This window comes from Gymnoscopelus microlampas (genome assembly GCF_963454915.1).
Source record: "Gymnoscopelus microlampas genome assembly, chromosome: 13".
Taxonomy (NCBI): domain Eukaryota; kingdom Metazoa; phylum Chordata; class Actinopteri; order Myctophiformes; family Myctophidae; genus Gymnoscopelus; species Gymnoscopelus microlampas.
Genome location: NC_139950.1, coordinates 9,613,001 through 9,633,903, shown reverse-complemented (window position 1 = coordinate 9,633,903; position 20,903 = coordinate 9,613,001). Strand labels below are relative to the sequence as shown.

Below are 20,903 nucleotides of genomic sequence, written 5' to 3'. Positions count from 1 at the left end.
CTTCCAAGATTTTGTTGTTGTTGAAAATAGCAGATCTACAAATAGCCAATGTATTGTATTGTATATCTATGTTTAAAGGGCGAAGGGCTCAATTATTTTGGGCTTGTTTTCATATACATGGTTGCTTGTTTCTCTCTCAAAACCTGGCAACAACGTGTGTGTATGTGTGCGTGTGTTGTGCGTGCGTGTGTGTGTGTTTACACTTTAGGAGCAGCAGAGCTGCAGGAGAGAGGGAGAGGCAGAGTCAGATCGGATCTGCTGCAGCTTGAACTCGTTCATTCATTTTTTTTTTAACTGATTCATTTCCACTTAAAAATCCCATTCAAAACGGACGATCTTTGATCGCAACAGGGGGACCTCGTCATGGCTACAGCGTCGGTGGTGGTGGAGGCTGATCCTGCGGGGTCCGCCGCCGGGGGGTCCGCTGCTCTGGGAGCCGAGGATGAGGAGCTCTGGACGGAGTCCCAGCTGAGACGGTACCCGTTCCAGACCAGACCCATCCCCAGACTGTCCCACAACGACCCCCGGGCCGAGATGCTCATCAACAACGAGGTAAAAATCATTGTTTGTTTCCAGAACCCCCAAGTTTGACATGCATTTACGACGGACCCCGATTTTATATATATGTTTTTTTAATCTCTGGGAGGACCCCTAGCCTTGATGTAAGACTGTCTTGGTCTTGGAGTCTTGGACGATCTTCAAAATAGTGTTTGCACGTTCTCCCTTTTTGGTCCGTACATCTACATTAACGTTCCGATTTCAAATATAAAGTGCTTACTCTATGACCACGGGTGTTGCAATTATGTACGGACCCCCAGAAGTACCCGTGTCTTCTGTATTAAAAGTATAAAGCATTTTAATCAGATCGGTAGCCATTTTCTCATAGAGTTATGATGTATCAGAGTGCAATACACCTCCCTACCGATAGGGTCGCGTAGTCGAAAGCATACGAAAAAAATGGCCACCGATCGGATTAAAATGTTTTTTATTGAACAATACGGAAGATACCGGTGCTTCTAAGGGCCCGGACATAATTGTAACATCCGTGGCCATGAGGTAAGCACTTTATATTTGAAATGTGAACGTTTATGTAGATGTATGGACCAAAAAGGGAGAAAGTGCAAACACTATTTTGAAGATCATCCAAGACGTTCACTGCAGATGACCGTCTTGTGATCCAAGGCTTGGAGGACCCCCAATCTACAATGTAAAATAATTAGTGTCAATTTAACTCTGAGAGGGTAAATGGAAACCAAATTGACACTTACTGGTCCATTTGGTTTCCGTTAGTTCACTGTCAGAGTTTCACACCTTAGGGTGACCTTTTGGTTCCTAATCCTCCTGACCGTCAAATTCGTCAATCACTATTAGCTGGGGTCCCACTGGAACCCCCTCAAGGACCCCAGGGGGGTCGCCGGAACCCACGTTTGCAACCAGTGAGGTAAATAAATGATACATGGATCCAAAGACAGCTGTGATGATCAGAGATGACAGCTGTTATATGTGAGATTTGTTGTTTGAAATGGATATGAGAAGGACTGCCCTAATTGTCACTTGCCTAAAATGACTGATCTACAAGCTGACAAAAACAAAGCCTAGCTTGTAGATCCGTTTTTTTCTTTTTTAGGTCAGCTCCGCCCTGGCAAGCTTTATGGCCTTTGCAGGCAGAGCCACAGTTATCATTAAGTTATGTTTTTCATGTAGGCCTATATCTTTATTTGAGACAGACAATACTGGAATAGGGCATTCAAATACAGTATTGTTGTACAGTACATTCATAGCAAGAATGCTGCTCACTCCTATATATCAAGTTATCCTCTCATTGGTGAGGATGCAGTTCTGTGCATTTTTATATTGAGAGTGTCAGCTTACAGTAATTTAGCATTTCATCAGTAATCGCCATGCTCTTTTCAAGGTGAAGTGAATATAGCCCTACTGGGAAACAAAAACAAACTGTATGAACCTGAGTTTAAGCTTTACCATCCATTCTGAGCTTAGTGTTGATGGTGACTCTACTACAGTACATTCCAACTTTGAAATGCGGTGTTGTAGCAGAAGGAGGCAGACACCCTCCCCGTAATGTAAATAAACATTAGCATTTCAATGCATGGACAAATGAAGGTGGATTGGTCACCCATCTGCCCACTTAACTGAAGTGGGCAGATGGGTGGGCCGTTTTCAAAGCATGTTAATTTGTAATGATCAATCGATTGTGTTCCACATTGGATCAGTGGAACTAACATAGTATACTTTTATTGGTATTTTTTTGGTATTTGGTATTGGTATCACTGTTAATGTTATATTGTCATTGTTTTTTGCCAATTATTTGGGGGACTCACTGGTTTAGTTAATGGCATGGAGTAGGTTCCTGAGCAGTTATTTATATTATCATATTTTCACAGGGCATCACGGTCTATTTCTGTCCATCAACATGGATAAACACACATACTCCACAGGGATTATACCACATTTTCAAATTAATCCAATGAGGGTCATTTTACTATTAATTTAAGAAACAAGCTGTGTGCGCTCAGTTAGTTTTCATTCATTGTTCCAGCCTTTTATTCATTTTCCAGAGAATACGTTGAGAGGTGGACCCTCATTTTCATTAATGCAGAGATAACATCAGAAACAGAAACTAGAATAAAAGATTCAGATTTCTAAGCATTATTTATAAAATGTCCAGATGACACCAGGGGTCAATATTTAAAGTGCACTGCGTTTAAAGTGCATTGATAAGCAAGTCTTCCCCCCTCTGTTCCATCTTGAGTCATATAGCCCCTATCAGCCATTAACCCAATTACAGGCTAAACCGCAAATGGAAACATACAGCACCCTAGTTCCAATGCATCTACATTGAAGGGAAGCCAGATGATGGGAGCAGAGATGACACATGCCTTTTTTGTGTTGCCTTGTGCTCTTTTAAGCAGTGTGGCTCTCAAACATTTTTATGTCAAGGACCCCCAATTGGGCAGCGGACCCCCATCTGAAAAAGATTTTGTGTCAGAGAAGATTTGTCTGTTTGTAGATTAGCTATTTTGGAATAAAAGCTGAAACATATTTTGAATCTATATTAACCAATAGGCTCTATGCACAGCAGCCATATTGGAAAGAAATTGGGGCTCTTCTTACTTCCTTCACAGGTGTTACCAATGATACTAATGAAGGCTCTGTTCTGGTCACTAGTAACACTCCATTTTGTTTCCCAAATGGCCCCTTATGGTGGGTGTGTAACTCTGAGAGTGTACAAATGGAACCAAATGGACCCTTACGGGTCCATTTGGTTCCATTTGTACACTCAGAGTTATGGGGGTCCTTGAAAATAAGACAACCACGATGCCACACTAAATGGAACAGAGCCTTAATTAGTATCATTGGTAACACCTGTTAAGAAAGTAAGGAAGGGGCCCAATTCATTCCCAATATGGCTGCTGTGCATAGAGCCTATTGTGCTGTGTCTGTGGACCCCCTGGAACCCCTAAGCGTCCCCGGACCCGTCTTTTAGAATCACTGCTTTTGAGCATAAAACCTTAGCATACAGCGGCGTCGCTTGCCCACAAGAACAGATCTACAGAGAAAGAAATGCTGCAATCTCAGTGACTTGCAGACAAGCCTTTTCAGATACCTATAAAACCATTATTTGATATGTTCTACTTTGCAGCCAGGCAACTCTGCCCTGGTGAAAGTGAAACCGTATCCCTGGCAACCTGAGAGATGACAGTCCCATAGCTTGGAGGGTCGGTCGGTCTTTCGAGCTGTGATTGGCCCGTTTGATTATTCCACTCAAAGCAAAACACAACAAGTATATGTTCTACATTTCTACAACGTTGTCACCTCGAAAGGTCTGATTTATCGACGTCGTTTATATTTTAATGTATTATTTCGTCTACCTTGTTGTAAGTTCACTCACTGTGCTGCTGTCGGGCCTATGAATGAGCGGACCGTTGCACGGTTGCCCCTGACAACAACAACCTAGCCAATCACAGCGCGACCCACCGTACCTCCGGGCTATGGGGGAGAAGAAGCCAGCAGAGCTAGCGAGAGAACACCCGATTCATACTTCCTCGCACGACGGTGTCGCGCGTCGAAACAATTGCCGACCTACAAGCTCACAACGCGTGGCGGAGTGAGGCGTTGCGAGCTTGTAGATCGGCTATTTTCCGCACGCGCGACACGGTGGTGTGGCGTAGCATACATTAGGCTAGTAGGGAGAGGGAGAGAGAGATAGAGAGAGACAGCGTTGCCATGTCTGCTTATTATAAGCGAATTTGAGCTTGTTTTTCGGTGAAGTTGCTTCTAAATATTTGTAGTAGTTGCTGTTTTTTGGGCTTGTTTCTAAAGTGTAGTTGTTTTTTTGGGCTTGTTTCCTAATGTTGTTTAAACCAGTTTAATCAAACATTTTCAAATCAAGAACCCCCAAAATCTATGTGTCTGTGGACTGAAATTATTTTGTGCCAGATTTGTGTTGTTAAAATATTCCACATTTTCCCCAAGTTTCTTTTGAAAATAGCAAATCTACAAATTCCGTTGTGAGCTTGTAGAGCGGCTAATTTCAAATAGCCAACGTATATGGGTTGGAATTGCTCATGTGGCCCAGTTGCTTCTGCTTTGGGCTTGTTTCCTAGACCTGGCTGCTTATTTCTCTCTCAAAACATGGCAACACTGGAGAGAGGGAGAGAGCTGCCAGTGTACGTTCATCCAGTCACGTAGCACATGTACTGTAGGAGGACTCACACACTCATGGTGTTGAATAATGTTTGTTGAAATCATAATAGCTGTGGTGGAAGAAGTACTCAGATATTTTACTTAAGTAAAAGTAGCAATACCACAATATACAAATACTCTGTTACAAGTGAAAGGCCTGTGTTAAAAATGCTACTTGAGTAAAAGTACACAAGTATTGGCATCAAAATATGCTTAAAGTACGAAAAATAAAAGTACAAAAATGTTTGAAAATAGCAGATCTACAATGAGCTTGTAGATCGGCTATTTTCAAATAGCCTATGTATAAAATAGGGCTAAAGTGGTTAATGCATGTTTTATACTGATCATTTATATCTGCAAAGTTGACTAGTAACTAAAAAAATCAAATAATTGTAGTGGAGTAAAAGTACAATATTTGCCAACAATATTTTTAAGTAAAAGTATACAAATTTGGAAATACTCTAGTAAAGTAAAAAGTACCTCAAAATTGTACTGAATTACAGTACTTGAGGAAATGTACTTAGTTACTTTCCACCACTGCATAATAGAAACCAGTGCATGTGTCAGTACTACAGGCTTTACTGTATTTCACTCTCAGTTTTGTTTCTTTGAAAGAAGAAGAAAAGGGAAGAGAATGAAATTAAGTAATAGCCTAATAATAAACTAGCCTAATAAGCAGTGAATTCAGCAGGGAGAGACAATTGAAACCAATATGAGATAATTTCGTGAACTCATCAAACCGACGATGATGATGATGACAGCATCCATACACAAAAAAAAGAACTAAGGTTATGACTCATACAATATGAGTTTAATGTGTGAATCAGTGTGCATGAATGGTATGAATGATGTAGTTGTGGCTGTGCTGTATGTCAGGTCCTCAAAGTGGGGCCCGGGGACCCTCAGGGGTCCTTGAGGAGGTTCCAGGGGGTCCCCAGCTAAATTAGTGAAAGGTTCACCCCAAAAAATGACTTATTTTCTATCAATTCATTTTTTATTTATTTTTTTGTCGCATTCCTGAGCCAATAATTTGATGACCGGGTTATCGGTCTGTAGGAAATTCTTTGAGTCTCCTCCGCCGGTCATCAAATTATTGGCTCAGGAAAGCAACAAAAACAAACACTTTAACCCTGTTTATACTTGGGCTGTTAGAAAATAGCCGATCTACAAGCCCTATTCTATACAAGCTCACAACGCTCACAACTCTTTAAAACCTTGAATTTTGTTTTTCTTTGTGATACCGACCGATAAATAGGTACTTAAAGTATACCACGTTAGTTCCATTGATCTAAGCTGGAACACAATTGATTTGATTGATCATTAAAATAATAAACATGCTCTTAAAAATGCACGCCCACCCATCTGACCACTTAACAAGTTAAGTGGTCAGACCGGTGGTCTGCGAAAAGCTTTCTGGGTTTTCAAGCGGGCCCTGATCCAGAAACGGTTGTGAACCACTGATATGAGCTATATATATATATCATTTACAATGTGTGAGTTAATTAACATTAACCCATTAAAAAACAGGCAAGCATCTGTGTTATTTTAGATTATAGCAACATAAGTTTTTCAGAAAACTCTTAGGATTTAGAACAGTGGTTTAGAACAGTGGTTCTCAAAAATAGCAGATATACAAGCTCACAGCACGCCACCGCGGTGTGAGCTTGTACATTTGTTATTTTTTTAATTTTTTTTGAAAAAAGTGTTTGAAAAATGTCTCATAATTTTGATTTGAACTCTCTCAGTGCCAATGAAATAAAAAAATATGTTCATACTGTGCCAAAGTAAAAAAAAAGTGCTTAGGAAGCGAGATACAGCCTTTTTCAGTTATAAGTTAAACGAGGAGTGGATGGAGCTGCAAATCTTCAGATAATGATATCTTGGGTTCTGAACATTTTTTTTTCCAAATTCAGAAAAAACTTGGGATGTCTCGTTGTGTGGCACTGAGAGAGTTAATGGCCAAATACATATAATTTTGGGGGTCCTTGGCATGAAAAAGTTTGAGAACCACTGATTTAGAAGACATTTGTAGAATCGGCCTCAGGTATTAATAACACAGTATCAGTTGTTCATTTTGCCTTCTTCAGTCAGCACTCAGCGTCTTCGTTGTGTCTTTCCAGGAACCCGTGGTTTTAACGGACACAAACCTGGTGTATCCAGCCCTGAAGTGGGACATTGGTTACCTGCAGGAGAACATCGGGAACGGAGACTTCTCCGTCTACATCGCTCAAAACCACAAATTCCTCTACTACGACGAGAAGAAGATGGCTAACTTCGGGGACTTTGTCCCCAAGTCACAGCGGATGGAAATGAAATTCTCGGAGTTTGTGGAGAAAATGCATACAACGCAGGAAATGGAGGGAGAGGAGAGGTAATGTATATTTTGTTTAGCAAATCGTCGTTGTTGGGTGTAAACCTTGAACGTCCAAAGCGGTTGCTTCTCAGGATATGGATGGAAAAAAAGAACCTGTGTTCCAATGGATTCAATGTAGTTAATATTTAGTCACACGCTCCTTGTTAATTCATTTCATTGGTTAAATATTTATTAAACTCAAACATGTAACCACTTTTCACCTTCAAACGTTTTCAATAATAGCGAGAATAGCAGACCTACAAGCGCACAACACGTCGCAACTTGTATATCGGCCATTTCCGCTACTTTTGCGTGGCACTCTTGTTCGACGAAGTGGAGCATTGATTTGCGAAAAAACATAAAACGTTGAAATATGGAGGTACACGGTTCTGCCCGACAATGACGAAATGTGTTTTATTCACCTAATTATTTTCTATAGCTTGTGAATGAAAGCACAGGGCCCTTATACTTGAACCCTAAATGGGTGCATTATAGAGACAAAAGGGTGTAAGGCTACGTGCTACAGGTGTGCTTAGAAGCGGAAAGTGTTTACTCTTTTGAAATTTAATGACAGGAAGCTGTGGGGAATGACTAAGCATTTAGCATCTGGGGAAGTGCTTAGCTCTCTGACCTGACTTGGCCTGACCACAAACATGCACGCACGTGCCCACACGCACACACGCACGCACACGCACGCACACACACACACACACACACACACACACGCACAGTCGCACACGCACGCACACAGACACACACACTGTAACATGGGATGGTGTAGGTAGAGAGGGCGTAGAGGAGTGTGGCGTGTTGGCAGTAGGATAGCAGATTACCTCAGAGAGTCTACACGAGAGACAAAGGAAAGGAGATTTCCACACTGTTAGCTTATTCTACATCTACAGCACTTAAAGTGAAGTCATAATTTATGGTTAAAACAAAAATGTGTTGTTAAAAAGCTCTATCAGTCTGATAGTAATCCTTTCTGTAGTGTTTGTTCACAGTAACAGGTGTCCCCATGTCTCTCCAGCTCTTTAATAAACAGAAACTGTATCCTGTATCCTGAATGAGTTATCTCTCCTGACTGGATACAATTTGTATCCTGTATCCTGAATGAGTTCTCTTTCCTGACTGGATAAAATTGGTATCCCAAACTGAAAATGCAGGTTGGGATAAATACCAGGTATTAAATAAATACCTGTTTACTAAAGAGCTGGAGAGACGGGGAGACTCCCGTTACTGAACAAACACTCTATCTATAGCAATGATTATTATCAGAATATAGAGCTATTAAACACTTATTTTCTTTAAGAAAATATCACATCCTGCACCTAATATAACTTACAATTGGTCATATCATGCCCAGGCTTCCAGGCTATGCGTTTCAGTTTTCTGTGACATACTGACATATGCATGACAAAAAAAGGTCATATTCACCCATATTGCCCGACCAAACAGATGTCATTATAGGGCAGTTAGGTCACATTGTCCTGTACGACCTGGGTGTGAGGCAAACACATCGTTTTTTTTTTCCTCCAACTATGCGGACACATAGTTGACGGTCACAGTTGAGTTAACCCATTAAAACCGGGAAAGCATCTGTGTCATTTTAAGATTTCTTTGGGCTATTCAAAAATAGCAGATATATAAGCTCATGCACGGCACAGAGACACATAGCGACATGTCCGCGGCAGTGAAGTCAGTGCAGGCTGTCGGTTTGGGTGATGATGGGTACAAAACGTTGTCTATGGCCTCAGGGTGGCTTTGCGGGGTCGCGTTTGTTTTGAGGGTGGTATGCGGTGGTGAGACCAAGGGTGTTAGGCCTGTCAATGCCACAATTATTGCATAATCGCCCAATCGCAATTATGTGAGATAATCGCAATTACTTTGCGTAATCGTCATAATCGTTTTTTATAATGTCACTAAATTAAGAAGTGAATAATCGTGATAATTAAAATGTCAACATTGGTCAAAATAATCGTGATAATCATTTTGGCCATAATCGTGCAGCCCTACCCTTAACATATGGCCAAACAGAGCCCAAATCACAACTGTAAACACTCCTCCTCGGGTTGATAATGAGTATGTCTTTTCAGCGTTGTGCTGAAAGGACACAGGGAGCCACTTGAATGTGCCACAATAACTTCTAAATCCTTCTGCATCAACGCTGTTCCCAGGCCAAGGTCGCAAGCATCAGCATGAGTGAAAAAGGGGGCGTGTAAAAATCAGGACGTCTCAAGACAGGTACTGATATGATGCTATTTTCCAAGAGGCTTCTTGACATGTGTCATCCAAGTGACAAACTGCATCCTTCCTGGTGAGCGTGTGAGGCTCAGCAGCATTGGCGTGCGTAGTCCTGGACGAAACTTCCGGTGCACAGATTGTATGGCGGAAGCATTTGTCGGTCTTGTCTTGCGGTAGACTGGGTGAGGGGTAATGTTTTATGGGATGCGGCGTTAACGGCTCGGGTAAGTGCGAGATGTGAATCCACCTGAATCCCAGGCTGAGAAAACTGTAAAAGGCTCATTGTTCTGGTTTCCTCTGAAATGCACAGGATAAGTCCGGTGGCCGCTTGGTCCAAGGACAGTGAGCACGCAGCCAGCAACAAGCCCCATCGCTGATGAGATGGGCGTGCCATGAAGCATTGGTTCTCAAAGTGGGGTCCGGGGACCCCCAGGGGTCCTTAAGGGAGTTCCAGGGGGTCCTTAAGGGAGTTCCAGGGGGTCCCCAGCTAAATGATGGATAGTTGGGAACTAAATGGACCCTTATGGCTCTGTAACTCTGAGAGTGTACAAATGGAACCAAATGGACCCTAACGGGTCCATTTGGTTCCATTTGTACACTCTCAGAGTTACATTAACATTGATTTTACAATATAGTTTGGGGTCCCAGAGATAGAAATGCCATTAAATGGGGGTCCGTAGCCTAATGCATGTCAAACATGGGGGCCCTTGAAATCAAAATGGTTGACAATCACTGCTAGAGCCTTTAAAATCTTCTCTTACGGGGGTCCCTGGCATATCTTTTCAAAAGGGGGTCAATTTAAAAGTGTCAATTTGGGGGTCCTTGACATTAAAAAGTTTGAGAACCACTACCATAAAGTGTAACTCTATAATTATCTACTGTAGATAGAAACATGTGTTTTCAATCAGTTCAATTAGCTCCTTCTATAGTGGTGCTCTCATTAATTTGTTAAATTCACTCCGCATATAGGCCAAAAACGTTGGGAGTGGTCTCATCTGGTGCGTGGTCACATTTGAGAATTACTCTCAGGATGCGCGTTCTTGGTTGTTGGGCGGCGTAGAGAGACCAAGACGAGCTAGCCATTGTGTCCAATTGTCCATGTTACAACGTGAACTCGGTGCTTTAAACCATTTTCTAGGCTTCTTGGCAAAGACACGCGGCAGTTCATTCAGTTTGTGTACATCAGTTTGGTTGGGTGAGGTGTTGAGAGCCTTTAAGCAGTCCTCAGGGTGTACTTTAGTATCATCAGCAAACCCTAAGGGCTCCAGGATAGAGACAGGATAGATGTCTTCTTAGTAATGGACTTCCAGATCAATAACAACATTTAAAAAGCACTAGCTCCCAAAAAGTGGAGCACAGGGGTCTTCCTTTAAGTATTTAATCAGCAAACATTGTTTGATGCCACTCGTGTCTTCATCAGAATCCAAACTTCTTGAACTCTGACGACTCTGAGACTCGGTACTATAAGCTTCAAAAGGTTTGTTGTTACGGCAGGAGGCGCCAGCTTAGCTTGGTGTAATGCAGCAGTTATCATCCCAGAGGAGTTGATACGTTTGAGTGAATGTGGATGCAGGAAACAGTCTGAGCTACAGAGTAGGGTTTGGTACCCAGGGATGTATGTAGGTTCCACCTTGGTCACAGTATTTTTTGGTATTTGTTATGTTGGTATTGGAGTGTTTTTGAGCGGTGTAGCCGCTCTTATAAGTGGGGTTGGGAATTCGTCCGTCCCTGTACTGTGATTGGCTGACTCTATTCACACCCTTTTCGTCTTTCCCTGTACTGTGATTGGCTGACTCTATTCACACCCTTTCGCCGTACCGTGATTGGCTGACTCTATTCAGACCACTCTGTGATTGGCTAGCGAGACGCATGATGAAATTCATAACCTATAAATAGCACCACGCACTTAAAAAAAAACATTTTTTTTAAAAGTGAGCTTCCATCACTGTGATGACCATAAATAACACTACTCACTACACTGGGTGTGATTTAGATTGTTTTTGGTTCATTTTTAATATGTGGGGACTGCGGATGGAAATGAGCTTCTAGCTAAATCCGCCATGTTTACATGAGATCATGTTCAGCCGATTGAATTCATGTTCCTGTATTGAATTGTTCATTAATGTGCATTGTCTCGTAAATAAACAAATAAAGTGAAGTAATTGATGCAGCTGCAACTTGTGTGAGGAACAGTGTGTCTTCATGTCAGAGTCAATGTCAAACTCGTCAGCTTGCACGTCGGGGTGGGAGGACGTCATTATTGTGACTTTGCTTCGTTCTTTGCAGTTTTTAACTTCGTTCTGTAAAGCACTTTGTAACGATGTTTCGAAAAGCGCTATACAAATAAATTCATTATCATTAAGCATTGACGGATTTAAATACTTATGTAAATCATAAATACACCTTCAAATTTGCGCAACAATCTTGTTCAGGAACAGAGAAAAACGGTTAGTTAAATACTATTGTTTTTTACAAACTACTAATTCAGCACATGCAGCAAACAGAAAAGCCCACCCAAAAACATAATGCTAAACTAATTTATATGAGAGGGAAAACCATGCTACTGTACGACTCAGTAATCACTCAGTCCAATAGCTTCACATTAATAGTCCACAGTCCACGACAAAAATAAAACCTGCAGTTACTCAAACCCCCGAGGCAAAAGTTACTAATTGGTCATTTAACCTTGATGAAATGTGGAATTGTTTCAGTAGTTTCTTGGTATTACCCTGTAGTTATTTTCCGTAAGTAGGAAGTAACACCAAGTACATGCAAGCTATAGTACATCATAAAAGAACAGAGAAACAGAGAACCACCTTGTGGTGCTATTTGGCATTGCAGTAATAACACATTTACTAGACTAATTGTTAAAACATGCACACACACACACACACACACACACACACACACACACACACACACACACACACACACACACACACACACACACACACACACACACACACACACACTGCAAACTACAATGTAGTTATTAATCTTCAGAGAACTTTTCCCCTTGTCTTTGCCTTATCCAGGGTTTACCTGCAGCAGACCCTGAATGACACAGTAGGGAGGAAGATCGTGGTGGATTTCCTGGGTTTCAACTGGAACTGGATCAATAAGCAACAGGCCAAGAGAAACTGGGGACAGCTGACATCTAATCTGCTGCTTATCGGCATGGAGGGTAAGAGAACTGTGGACTACTGCTATATCCACTTATTCTCTCGTAGCCAGGCGATCGGAGATCTCTACCAACCGATAGTCTGGGGACATCCAGTGGTGAAAAAATTACTCACATTTTTTACTTAAGTAAAAGTATCAATACTGCAATGGACTGTAAAAGTCCGGAATTCAAAATGTACTTGAGTAAAAGTACAAAAGTATTGGTATCAAAATGTACTTGAAGTACCAAACCAAAAGTAGAGAGTACTCATTATGCAGAAGGTCCCATTTCACAAGTTTTCAAATGTATAAAGATCTTTGAAAATAGCAGATCTTCAAGCTCACAATGCGTCGCATCATGGCGCATTGTGAGCTTGTAGAGCTATTTTCAAATGGCCGAAATGTATATAAAGGGCTGAAGTGGTTAATGTATGTTTTGTAATGATAATCCAAATCTACAAAGTAACTAGTAAGTAAAGTTTTAAAATAATTATAATGGAGTAAAAGTACAATATTTCTCTTTGTCTTTCTCTTCAGATGTAGTGGGGTACAAGTAAAAGTATTAGAAATTGGAGAAAAAAAGGTCAAAATTTTACTTAAGTACAGTAATTAAGTAAATGTACTTACTTTCCACCACTGCTGAGCACAAACGAGTACACCCATCACAGATTCACAGTGCCGTTACGACATCACCAGAATACACCGATATCAATACAGTGTTGCAGTATTATCAGTACAATAACGGCACCCTACGGTGTTATTGAGGTTATTGAGATGTAAAGGAAGGCAAAGATCTCTAATCTTCGGGCTATATTTTTGACACTTGATGATATGTGTTGATGATACATCTTTAGGTCTATTCTAAGGTATGTTGTCAATATGGTGTTTAACCCATTAAAACCCGGAAAGCATCTGTGTCATGAGCTAAAAAAGCATTATTTTATACTTTGGTTCTTCAAAAATAGCACGACTTTGCAGTATTAAGTTGAATATATATATTATTTTAAAGCACATTTTTTTAAACTCAAATCTTTGCTTCTAGGGGATCCTGGAACAAAATATTTTGAGATGAGGGTCGGTGGCCAAATACATATACATTTGGGGGTTCTTGACATGAAAAAGTTTGAGCACCACTGATATAGCAACATACGTTTTTCAGAAAACTAAGGATTTAGATGTCACTCTTAGAATCGGCCTCAGGCTTTTCACATCAAAATGTCTTCTTTCACCACAGGCAACGTAACGCCAGCGCATTACGACGAGCAGCAGAACTTCTTTGCACAGGTCAAAGGTCACAAGAGGTGCATCCTGTTCCCTCCTGATCAGTTTGAGTGTCTTTACCCATATCCTGTCCATCACCCATGTGACCGACAGAGCCAGGTAAGACGCTTCTAAAACATTCACATGGTTTTTAATTGATCGGGTGTTTTTGTGTGAGGACAAGAAAACGAAAACGATCAAAGACAAAAATAAAGATATAAAGATGCAAAATTGCTTGAATTACAGTTTTATCCAATATCTTCCTAAAACGTGTTCCTTTTTTATTTCCAGGTTGATTTCGATAATCCTGACTATGAGAAGTTTCCCAATTTTAAAAATATAGTGGGCTATGAGGCTGTTGTTGGTCCAGGAGACGTACTTTATATCCCAATGTACTGGTAAGTGCTTCAGGGTAACCTACTATGGATCTGTGTTAAAATGCTTCCGAGTTAGGACTTTCCACACACATCGGCACCGCCCCGGTATTAAGTGCCTAGGATGTCTTCTTGTGAAGTTTGTTTTTTTCACTGTCTCTACGCTTGAATATGGAATTCTCCGATTTTTCATTTTCACAGATGACCAGCTAGTAGCACATAGATTATGTTCATAAAGTAATGCATACAGTAGTCGCACAAATGACATAAGAGTCATCCGATCCAATGAACACTGGTTTCACCTGTAAACACAGAGGAGTAAACAGAGATACAGACATGAACTCACTCACTCGACAATGATGTGACAAGTAAATTAGATTAAGTCGCTGATGCACTCGCACGGGCCTAGTGAAGTGCAAACCCGTGCGCACTGCCCTCCATACGGTGGATTTCGCATAACTTGTCAACATCATCATAAACATCCAATCGATGTGCTGTAATCTGTCTCGCGAAGTGCATTGGCACGGATGGGGTCGTTTGTTACATTCCATTTGTTGATGAAGTCAAAGCGGTCCGCCATTGTGAGTAGAGCTGCTTAAGGGATTGCGTAAATATTTAGTTGTTAACTTAGAGATGAGTTATTACTAAGTTGTGCGGTGTAGCGACTTTAATTTCAGTAATGCCTAAGTCGGTGGTTCTCGACGTGGGGTCCGGGGACCCCCAGGGGTCCTTGAGGGGGTTCCAGGGGTGATTCCATTTGTTCACTCTCAAGAGTTATGGGGTCCGTGGCCCAATGCATACCAAACTGGGTATCCTTGAAATTAAAACCTTGAACCACTGGCCTAAATCTTGACTTAGATGCCATTATGCTATAATAAGGCTAAGTGTAGTGTTTGAACTTAGTGTTGTGTGAGGTGGTGTGAACTGGCTCCTGATGAGATCCACAGAGTCAGTCAACCCAATCTGTCTTGTCTGCCTTACCCAGCATGCTTCACTGCATGGCTTAGTTAGCGACGGAGCGAGATGGCTGTGGGTGTAATGGTTTCTCCGCCACACCTCACACTCCCTGTTGTCGCTCAGTGGAGGGAGACACGAGGTCCAGCAGTTTGTTGAATGCTACCTGCCTCCCCTGCTGCTGTGTCCACTGTGGCTTCTCTGTTCTGTCACCTTTTCTACTCATCAGCTTCACCTGTGCACTCCGTGCTGCTGACATGTGTGACGCTATCAAGCCATAATTCGTGACAACATACTCACATCGGGCAGACGGCACTCCGGTTTCCGTTTCGCACTGTTGAAGAAGGCTTTGTGTCGCTTTGGTCCTGTCACCATTAGAGCAAAATTGTCACTCCAACATATTTACTACGAAAAAGTTTCCTACATTTCCAATTGCATAGTACACAATATATGAAAATATACTGGGCAGATAGTCATGAAACTCAGCAAAAGTAAACCTTGCTGATTTTGGTTTAGACTAATACTGTAGCCTAGCTGCAAAGTGAAAAAAAAAACTGATTCATTCTTATTAATTAATTAATTAATAATTCTTATTATCAACGATTCAAAATCGATTAATAATTTCCAAAAAGCGAACATGGCAGATCTACAAGCTTACAGCTGGTTGTGAGATTGTAGATTGGCTAGTCTCATTATTCATTGTAGCGTGGAGTATATACTATTGGACTTAAGTGGTTAAATTATGGAACTTCGCACACAGAATGCACTTATTTGTAAAATGGTTTGTGGTGACTCTGGAATCAATTATAGCACTATGGGCTAGCACTGGAAAGATATTAGTTTAAAAACACAAAGTGCTGGGGGGGAGAGGGGGGCTTTAATGTATGTCTGTTATTTTAGGCGTGAGACATTGTGATAACTGTGAATCCATTAGTTTTAATAAATGTTCTTTTCAGGTGGCATCACATCGAGTCACTGTTGAATGGTGGAGTAACCATCACTGTAAACTTCTGGTACAAGGTATGAAAGCTCTTATTTCACTAGACTAGACACTCTTTAGTGTGGTTGCCCAACAGGGCAACCAGACTATAGTACTCTATACACTTTATTTATAGATTAACTTTTTTTCAAACCGGATCTCCTCCCACAGTTTTTATCCCCTAATGTTGTGCCATATATCAAAATGACCGTCTAAATCGGGAATCGTGCGCTTGTATTTTGCTAAGAGATTGGTTAAATAGTTTAATTGATATTGATTTATTAGTGCATTAAATTTCCCCATCCACTTTAATGTAAAAGTGAAAAAATTCACATTCAAGTATTTTTTTCTCAGAAACCGTAAGAGCTAGAGTTACCACATTTGGAGGAGAGGTTCATAATATTGTCCGAAATTATTGAAAAAATAATCACACCAGTCGGCCTCATGGTGGCGCTATAACAGCCCCCTTTACGTTTTGGCCTGTAACTCTTGAACCGTAGGTCCGAAAATCAAATTTTCTTTTCACCTGGATTCCTTGGGTCACTACGCATCTCCCCATATAGGCCACGCCCATTTGCGTCAGGATAGATTTTTTGATATTGATTTATTTGTGCATTAAATTTCCCTATCCACTTTCATAGGAATTGCAAAAACTCCCATTCAAGTATTTTTTTCTCGGAAACCGTAAGGGCTACAGTTACAAGATTTGGAGGGGAGGTTAATAGTTTTTTGCAAAATTATTATGAAAATAATCACACCAGTCGGCCACATGGTGGCGCTATAACAGCCCACTTTACCTTTTGGCCTATAACTCTTGAACCGTAGGTCGTAAAATCAAAATTTCTTTTTCCCTAGATTCCTTGGGTCATTACGCAGCTCCCCATATAGGCCACGCCCATTTGCGTCAGGATAGATTTTCCGCCATTTTGCATTTTCTTCAAAACACACTTTTTGCTCCTTTTCCTACAATTTTTTTCCAAATCTCACACAAATCGGTACACGTGATCTATGGACCCCTGCGATAAACCTGTCCAGACGACATTATGATAGTCCGACCGGCGTCGGCGCAACCACACTTTGCAATTTCCCCGGAATTGCGACGCGTCTAGTTTTATTATTGTCTTGGCCATAACCACATGAAGCCTAGCTTCCCTGTTCTGTGGGCAAACATTTGGTCGAAAATAGCTGATCTACTAACTCACAATTAAGTGCCTTGCATGGTTTCCTCCGCCATCGGTGTGTGAATCAGTGAAAGTGAAATTCATTGCTCTAAATGCAGTCTATTTTTGCTATTCTCCGTACAATGTATTATATAGGGCTATAAATTGGTTAAATGTCATTTACCAGGTAGCTATTTTTATTTTTGTAAACACATGTGTGTGGTTCTGCTGTGTTCAGGGTGCACCCACGCCCAAGAGGATAGAGTACCCTCTCCGAGCTCATCAGAAGGTGGCCATCATGAGGAACATTGAGAAGATGCTGGGAGAGGCACTGGGAGACGCACATGAAGTAAAAACACAAAACTTTGCCTTTTATGTTTGTTTGTTTGCTGGTTGGTTGGTTGGTTCGCTGAGCAGTAATGGGTAAATAAGTCCAGACGCAGTGTCTTCAGCGTGCTGTTTTCAGAAGTGGAGCATACTGCCACTGCAGTTTCTGGAACATCACATTCTGAAGCTGCTCCACATTCAGGACGTCCGTTTAGGAATCCCACCGGTATACTGACCCTCTCAGTAACCCAATTACTGGGAATATTTATGGCTTACCTGATTTAGTACCAAGGAAAGGCACAGTATAGTATGGGAAACAATTGTGAAAGGACACCAAATGTAGCTCTGTTTTATGGCTTTAGTGTGCATGGATTCAAGTTCTCACACATGTCTTTCTCTAAGGATGATTTGTGCCGAAAATAGCCAATCTTTATGCTCACAACATGTCGCACCGCAGTGCATTGTGAGCTTGTAGATTGACTATGTTCGGTGTACGACAAATATTAATCAGGCATAGCCCTAACCCATGTGACTGGTAAAGTCGGAGCCCTACAGTACCGCAGATTGGGAAAACGTTTTATTCATGAGATGTATTTTTTTGCTTTAATCCATGAGTGTGTTTTGTCTTAATTTATAAATCCTTCTGTCTCTTCTAGGTGGGGCCTTTACTGAACATGATGATCAAAGGGCGATATGAACAGGGCTTCAGCTAGAATCCCAACCCATAAACGCTACCACACTGCTGCTGAAAATGTGTGCTAAAGTTGAGTGTGTGTGTGAGTGTTGAGTGTGACTGTGTGCGCGCTGCATTCTCAGATCTGGGAGCTATCATTTTTGCATGGCACTAAGCGGCCACCTTGAGAGACAGTGCAAGTACTCTCCTTTGATGGTCTGAGCTGTTTTCATTGCAAATCCGACTGCTGCCGGAAAAGACATTTTTGACTCAGACGCTGCGCCCTGCTTCAAGAAGTGATATTTGCAGGTTTGGCTTATGTCAACTCATCTTCAGTAGTCTAAACGCGTTTGTGAGAATTACTGTTCACTCCACTGTAATGTAGTTAAATTATTTACCCTCCAAACCTCCAAGCATGCCAGTGGGACCGACTGGTCTTGTTTTCCTGAAGCATGGTCCGTATAGGGATGGGTCGATATGAAAAGGACATGTCGCGATTATTGTGGCAAAGATAATTGTGATTAACGATATTAACCGCGATTATCAAAATGCTTAAAACTTAAAATGCCACTTTTGTTAACCACTTGAACCCCCAGCATCCCTATTCTGGGGGAAACGTTCGCCAAAACATTGTCGTACCAAATGCACACTTTACAGGTCTGTTTTATCGAGCATAGAGGCTTTAAGTGGTACTGAATAGGCTCTATGCACAGCAGCCATATTGGAAAGACATTGGGCCTCTTCTTACTTCCTTCACAGGTGTTACCAATGATATTAATGAAGGCTCTGTTCCATTCTGGTCAGGGTGCTGATATTGTGCATGTTGGCTCACTAGAAACACTACATTTTGGTTCCCAAATGGCCCCTTATGGTGGGTGTGTAACTCTGAGAGTGTACAAATGGAACCAAATGGACCCGTAAGGGTCCATTTGGTTCCATTTGTACACTCTCAGAGTTGTGGGGGTCCTTGAAAATAAGACAACCACTATGCCACACTAAATGGAACAGAGCCTTAATTAGTATCATTGGTAACACCTGTGAAGGAAGTAAGGAAGGGGCCCAATTCATTCCCAATATGGCTGCTGTGCATGAGCCTATTTGCAGCTCAACAAAACCGAATGTATTGTGTATGACAACTTCACAATTAATTAAAATCTTTATCACAATAAGCGATAACGATTATCGTCCCATCCCTAATGGTCTGGGGTGTATCCCCCCCCCCCCCCCCCCCCCCCAAACGCTGTCTTATATACAGTATATGGCCTTTTTTTGTGCCTGAACCCTTTGGCCAATGGAAGTTGTGGGGGGGTTGGTAGATGCAAGGTCTATATAAACATTTCTAATCGCATACATGACACCACTGTAGTTTGATAAGTTAATACGGAGCCCCCTCTACACCCCAACTATACCTAACTATCCTGCATTGTCCGCCTCGGAGCTGAAAACATTTTGAAGTGCTTCCTCCCACATTTGTAAATTAATGTGTTGCATACCTAGGAAAAGAAATATGCTTTTCATTTTGTGAATATTAATTCACATAACTTCACTGTTCACATAGGTCTGCTAATGACATGGTTTTGGGAGTGATTAACAAATAATTCTTCCTAGAATTGAATGCCGGAAGGAATCCGATTACCTATAATTAATTTATTTGAGTTGAATGATTAGTTTTATCTTTATGCTGTTTGATTTATATTCTAAGAATATTATTGGATGCGTGTGTGTGTGTGTGCGTTTTTTTTTTAAAGAAGTAATGCAAATGTGTTTGACTACCAATGGTACATACCAGTAAGAAAGGTGCACGGAAAAATATTCATACAAGAAACATTTTAGCTGGCAATTAATTTAATTTCTCTGTTCATACCTAGTATGATAGTAAAATGTTTTTCTTTAAAGGGATGCCCATACAAACGATTTAACCACTTGAACCCCAACACCCCCTATTCTGGGGGGGAAACATTCGCCAGAAATAGCTCATCTACAAGCTCACAACGCAATGCGTGCGAACTTGTAGATCGGCTATTTCCGGTCAAAGAGATACAGTGTAGAAGGAAACCAGAGCGGACCAAGTAGAGTTTTAACTGCGTTTTAACAGACTTGAGGGTTTAAGTAGTTAATACATACACTAGTACTGTATATCCAGCAGTGTGGATAGATGTGGCTGATAGTGTGACCACTTTTTGATTGGAGACGTGTTTATCAACCACCATAGTGTAACAGTGGTTCCCAACTCGGGGTCCGGGCCCTCGTAGAAGGGGCGCCAAAGATCACAGCATGAGGCCTTTTCTGTCCAAACACAAAATCATAACTTGCTTTCGTCCACTTTCAACCTGGCGTCCCTGTTTTGAGCATGACATTATATTGTCAAAACTATTCAACGTTGTTTTCAAGCAGATCTACAAGCTCACAACACAAAATATATAGTGTTGTGAGTGTGTGTGCACACGGGGGGGGGCAACTTTTGTCAGATGTAAGAAGGGGGGCCTCCCAAGGTAAAAAGCGTTGGGAACCATTGTAAAATAGTACAGTGTACCTTCTGTAATGGTCCAGATTGCTGTGGCATGTCAGGCTTGACTTACTTGTCATCTGGGCCTGGATTTATCACGCGTCTCAGAGCAAGGAAACCGGTCCTAACTTGCACCAAAAATTCCAAGAGACTGATGCACATTAAGGTCCTGCTTTTGGGCATAGGAGTAGAACCATTTGATCAACTTAA

The 20,903-nt window shown here is 41.4% G+C and overlaps 1 protein-coding gene across 1 annotated transcript; it reads left to right on the top strand.

Moving 5' to 3' along the window:
- The first annotated feature begins 238 nt into the window (after positions 1–238).
- On the top strand, positions 239–19,057 carry hif1an (hypoxia inducible factor 1 subunit alpha inhibitor). The gene is made up of 8 exons (XM_084077353.1): positions 239–552; positions 6,825–7,075; positions 12,334–12,482; positions 13,695–13,840; positions 14,012–14,118; positions 16,005–16,068; positions 17,426–17,536; positions 18,171–19,057. The coding sequence occupies exons 1-8, from the start codon at positions 364–366 to the stop codon at positions 18,225–18,227; spliced, it is 1,074 nt and encodes a 357-aa protein (XP_083933479.1). The 5' UTR covers positions 239–363; the 3' UTR covers positions 18,228–19,057.
- Positions 19,058–20,903: the final 1,846 nt, after the last annotated feature.

Excerpts from the sequence above, each read along its gene's own strand:
- hif1an (XM_084077353.1), top strand. The coding sequence starts at position 364 with ATGGCTACAGCGTCGGTGGTGGTGGAGGCTGATCCTGCGGGGTCCGCC. Across the intron at positions 553-6,824 it reads AGATGCTCATCAACAACGAG|GAACCCGTGGTTTTAACGGA; the intron begins GTAAAAATCATT and ends GTGTCTTTCCAG. Across the intron at positions 12,483-13,694 it reads GCTGCTTATCGGCATGGAGG|GCAACGTAACGCCAGCGCAT; the intron begins GTAAGAGAACTG and ends CTTTCACCACAG.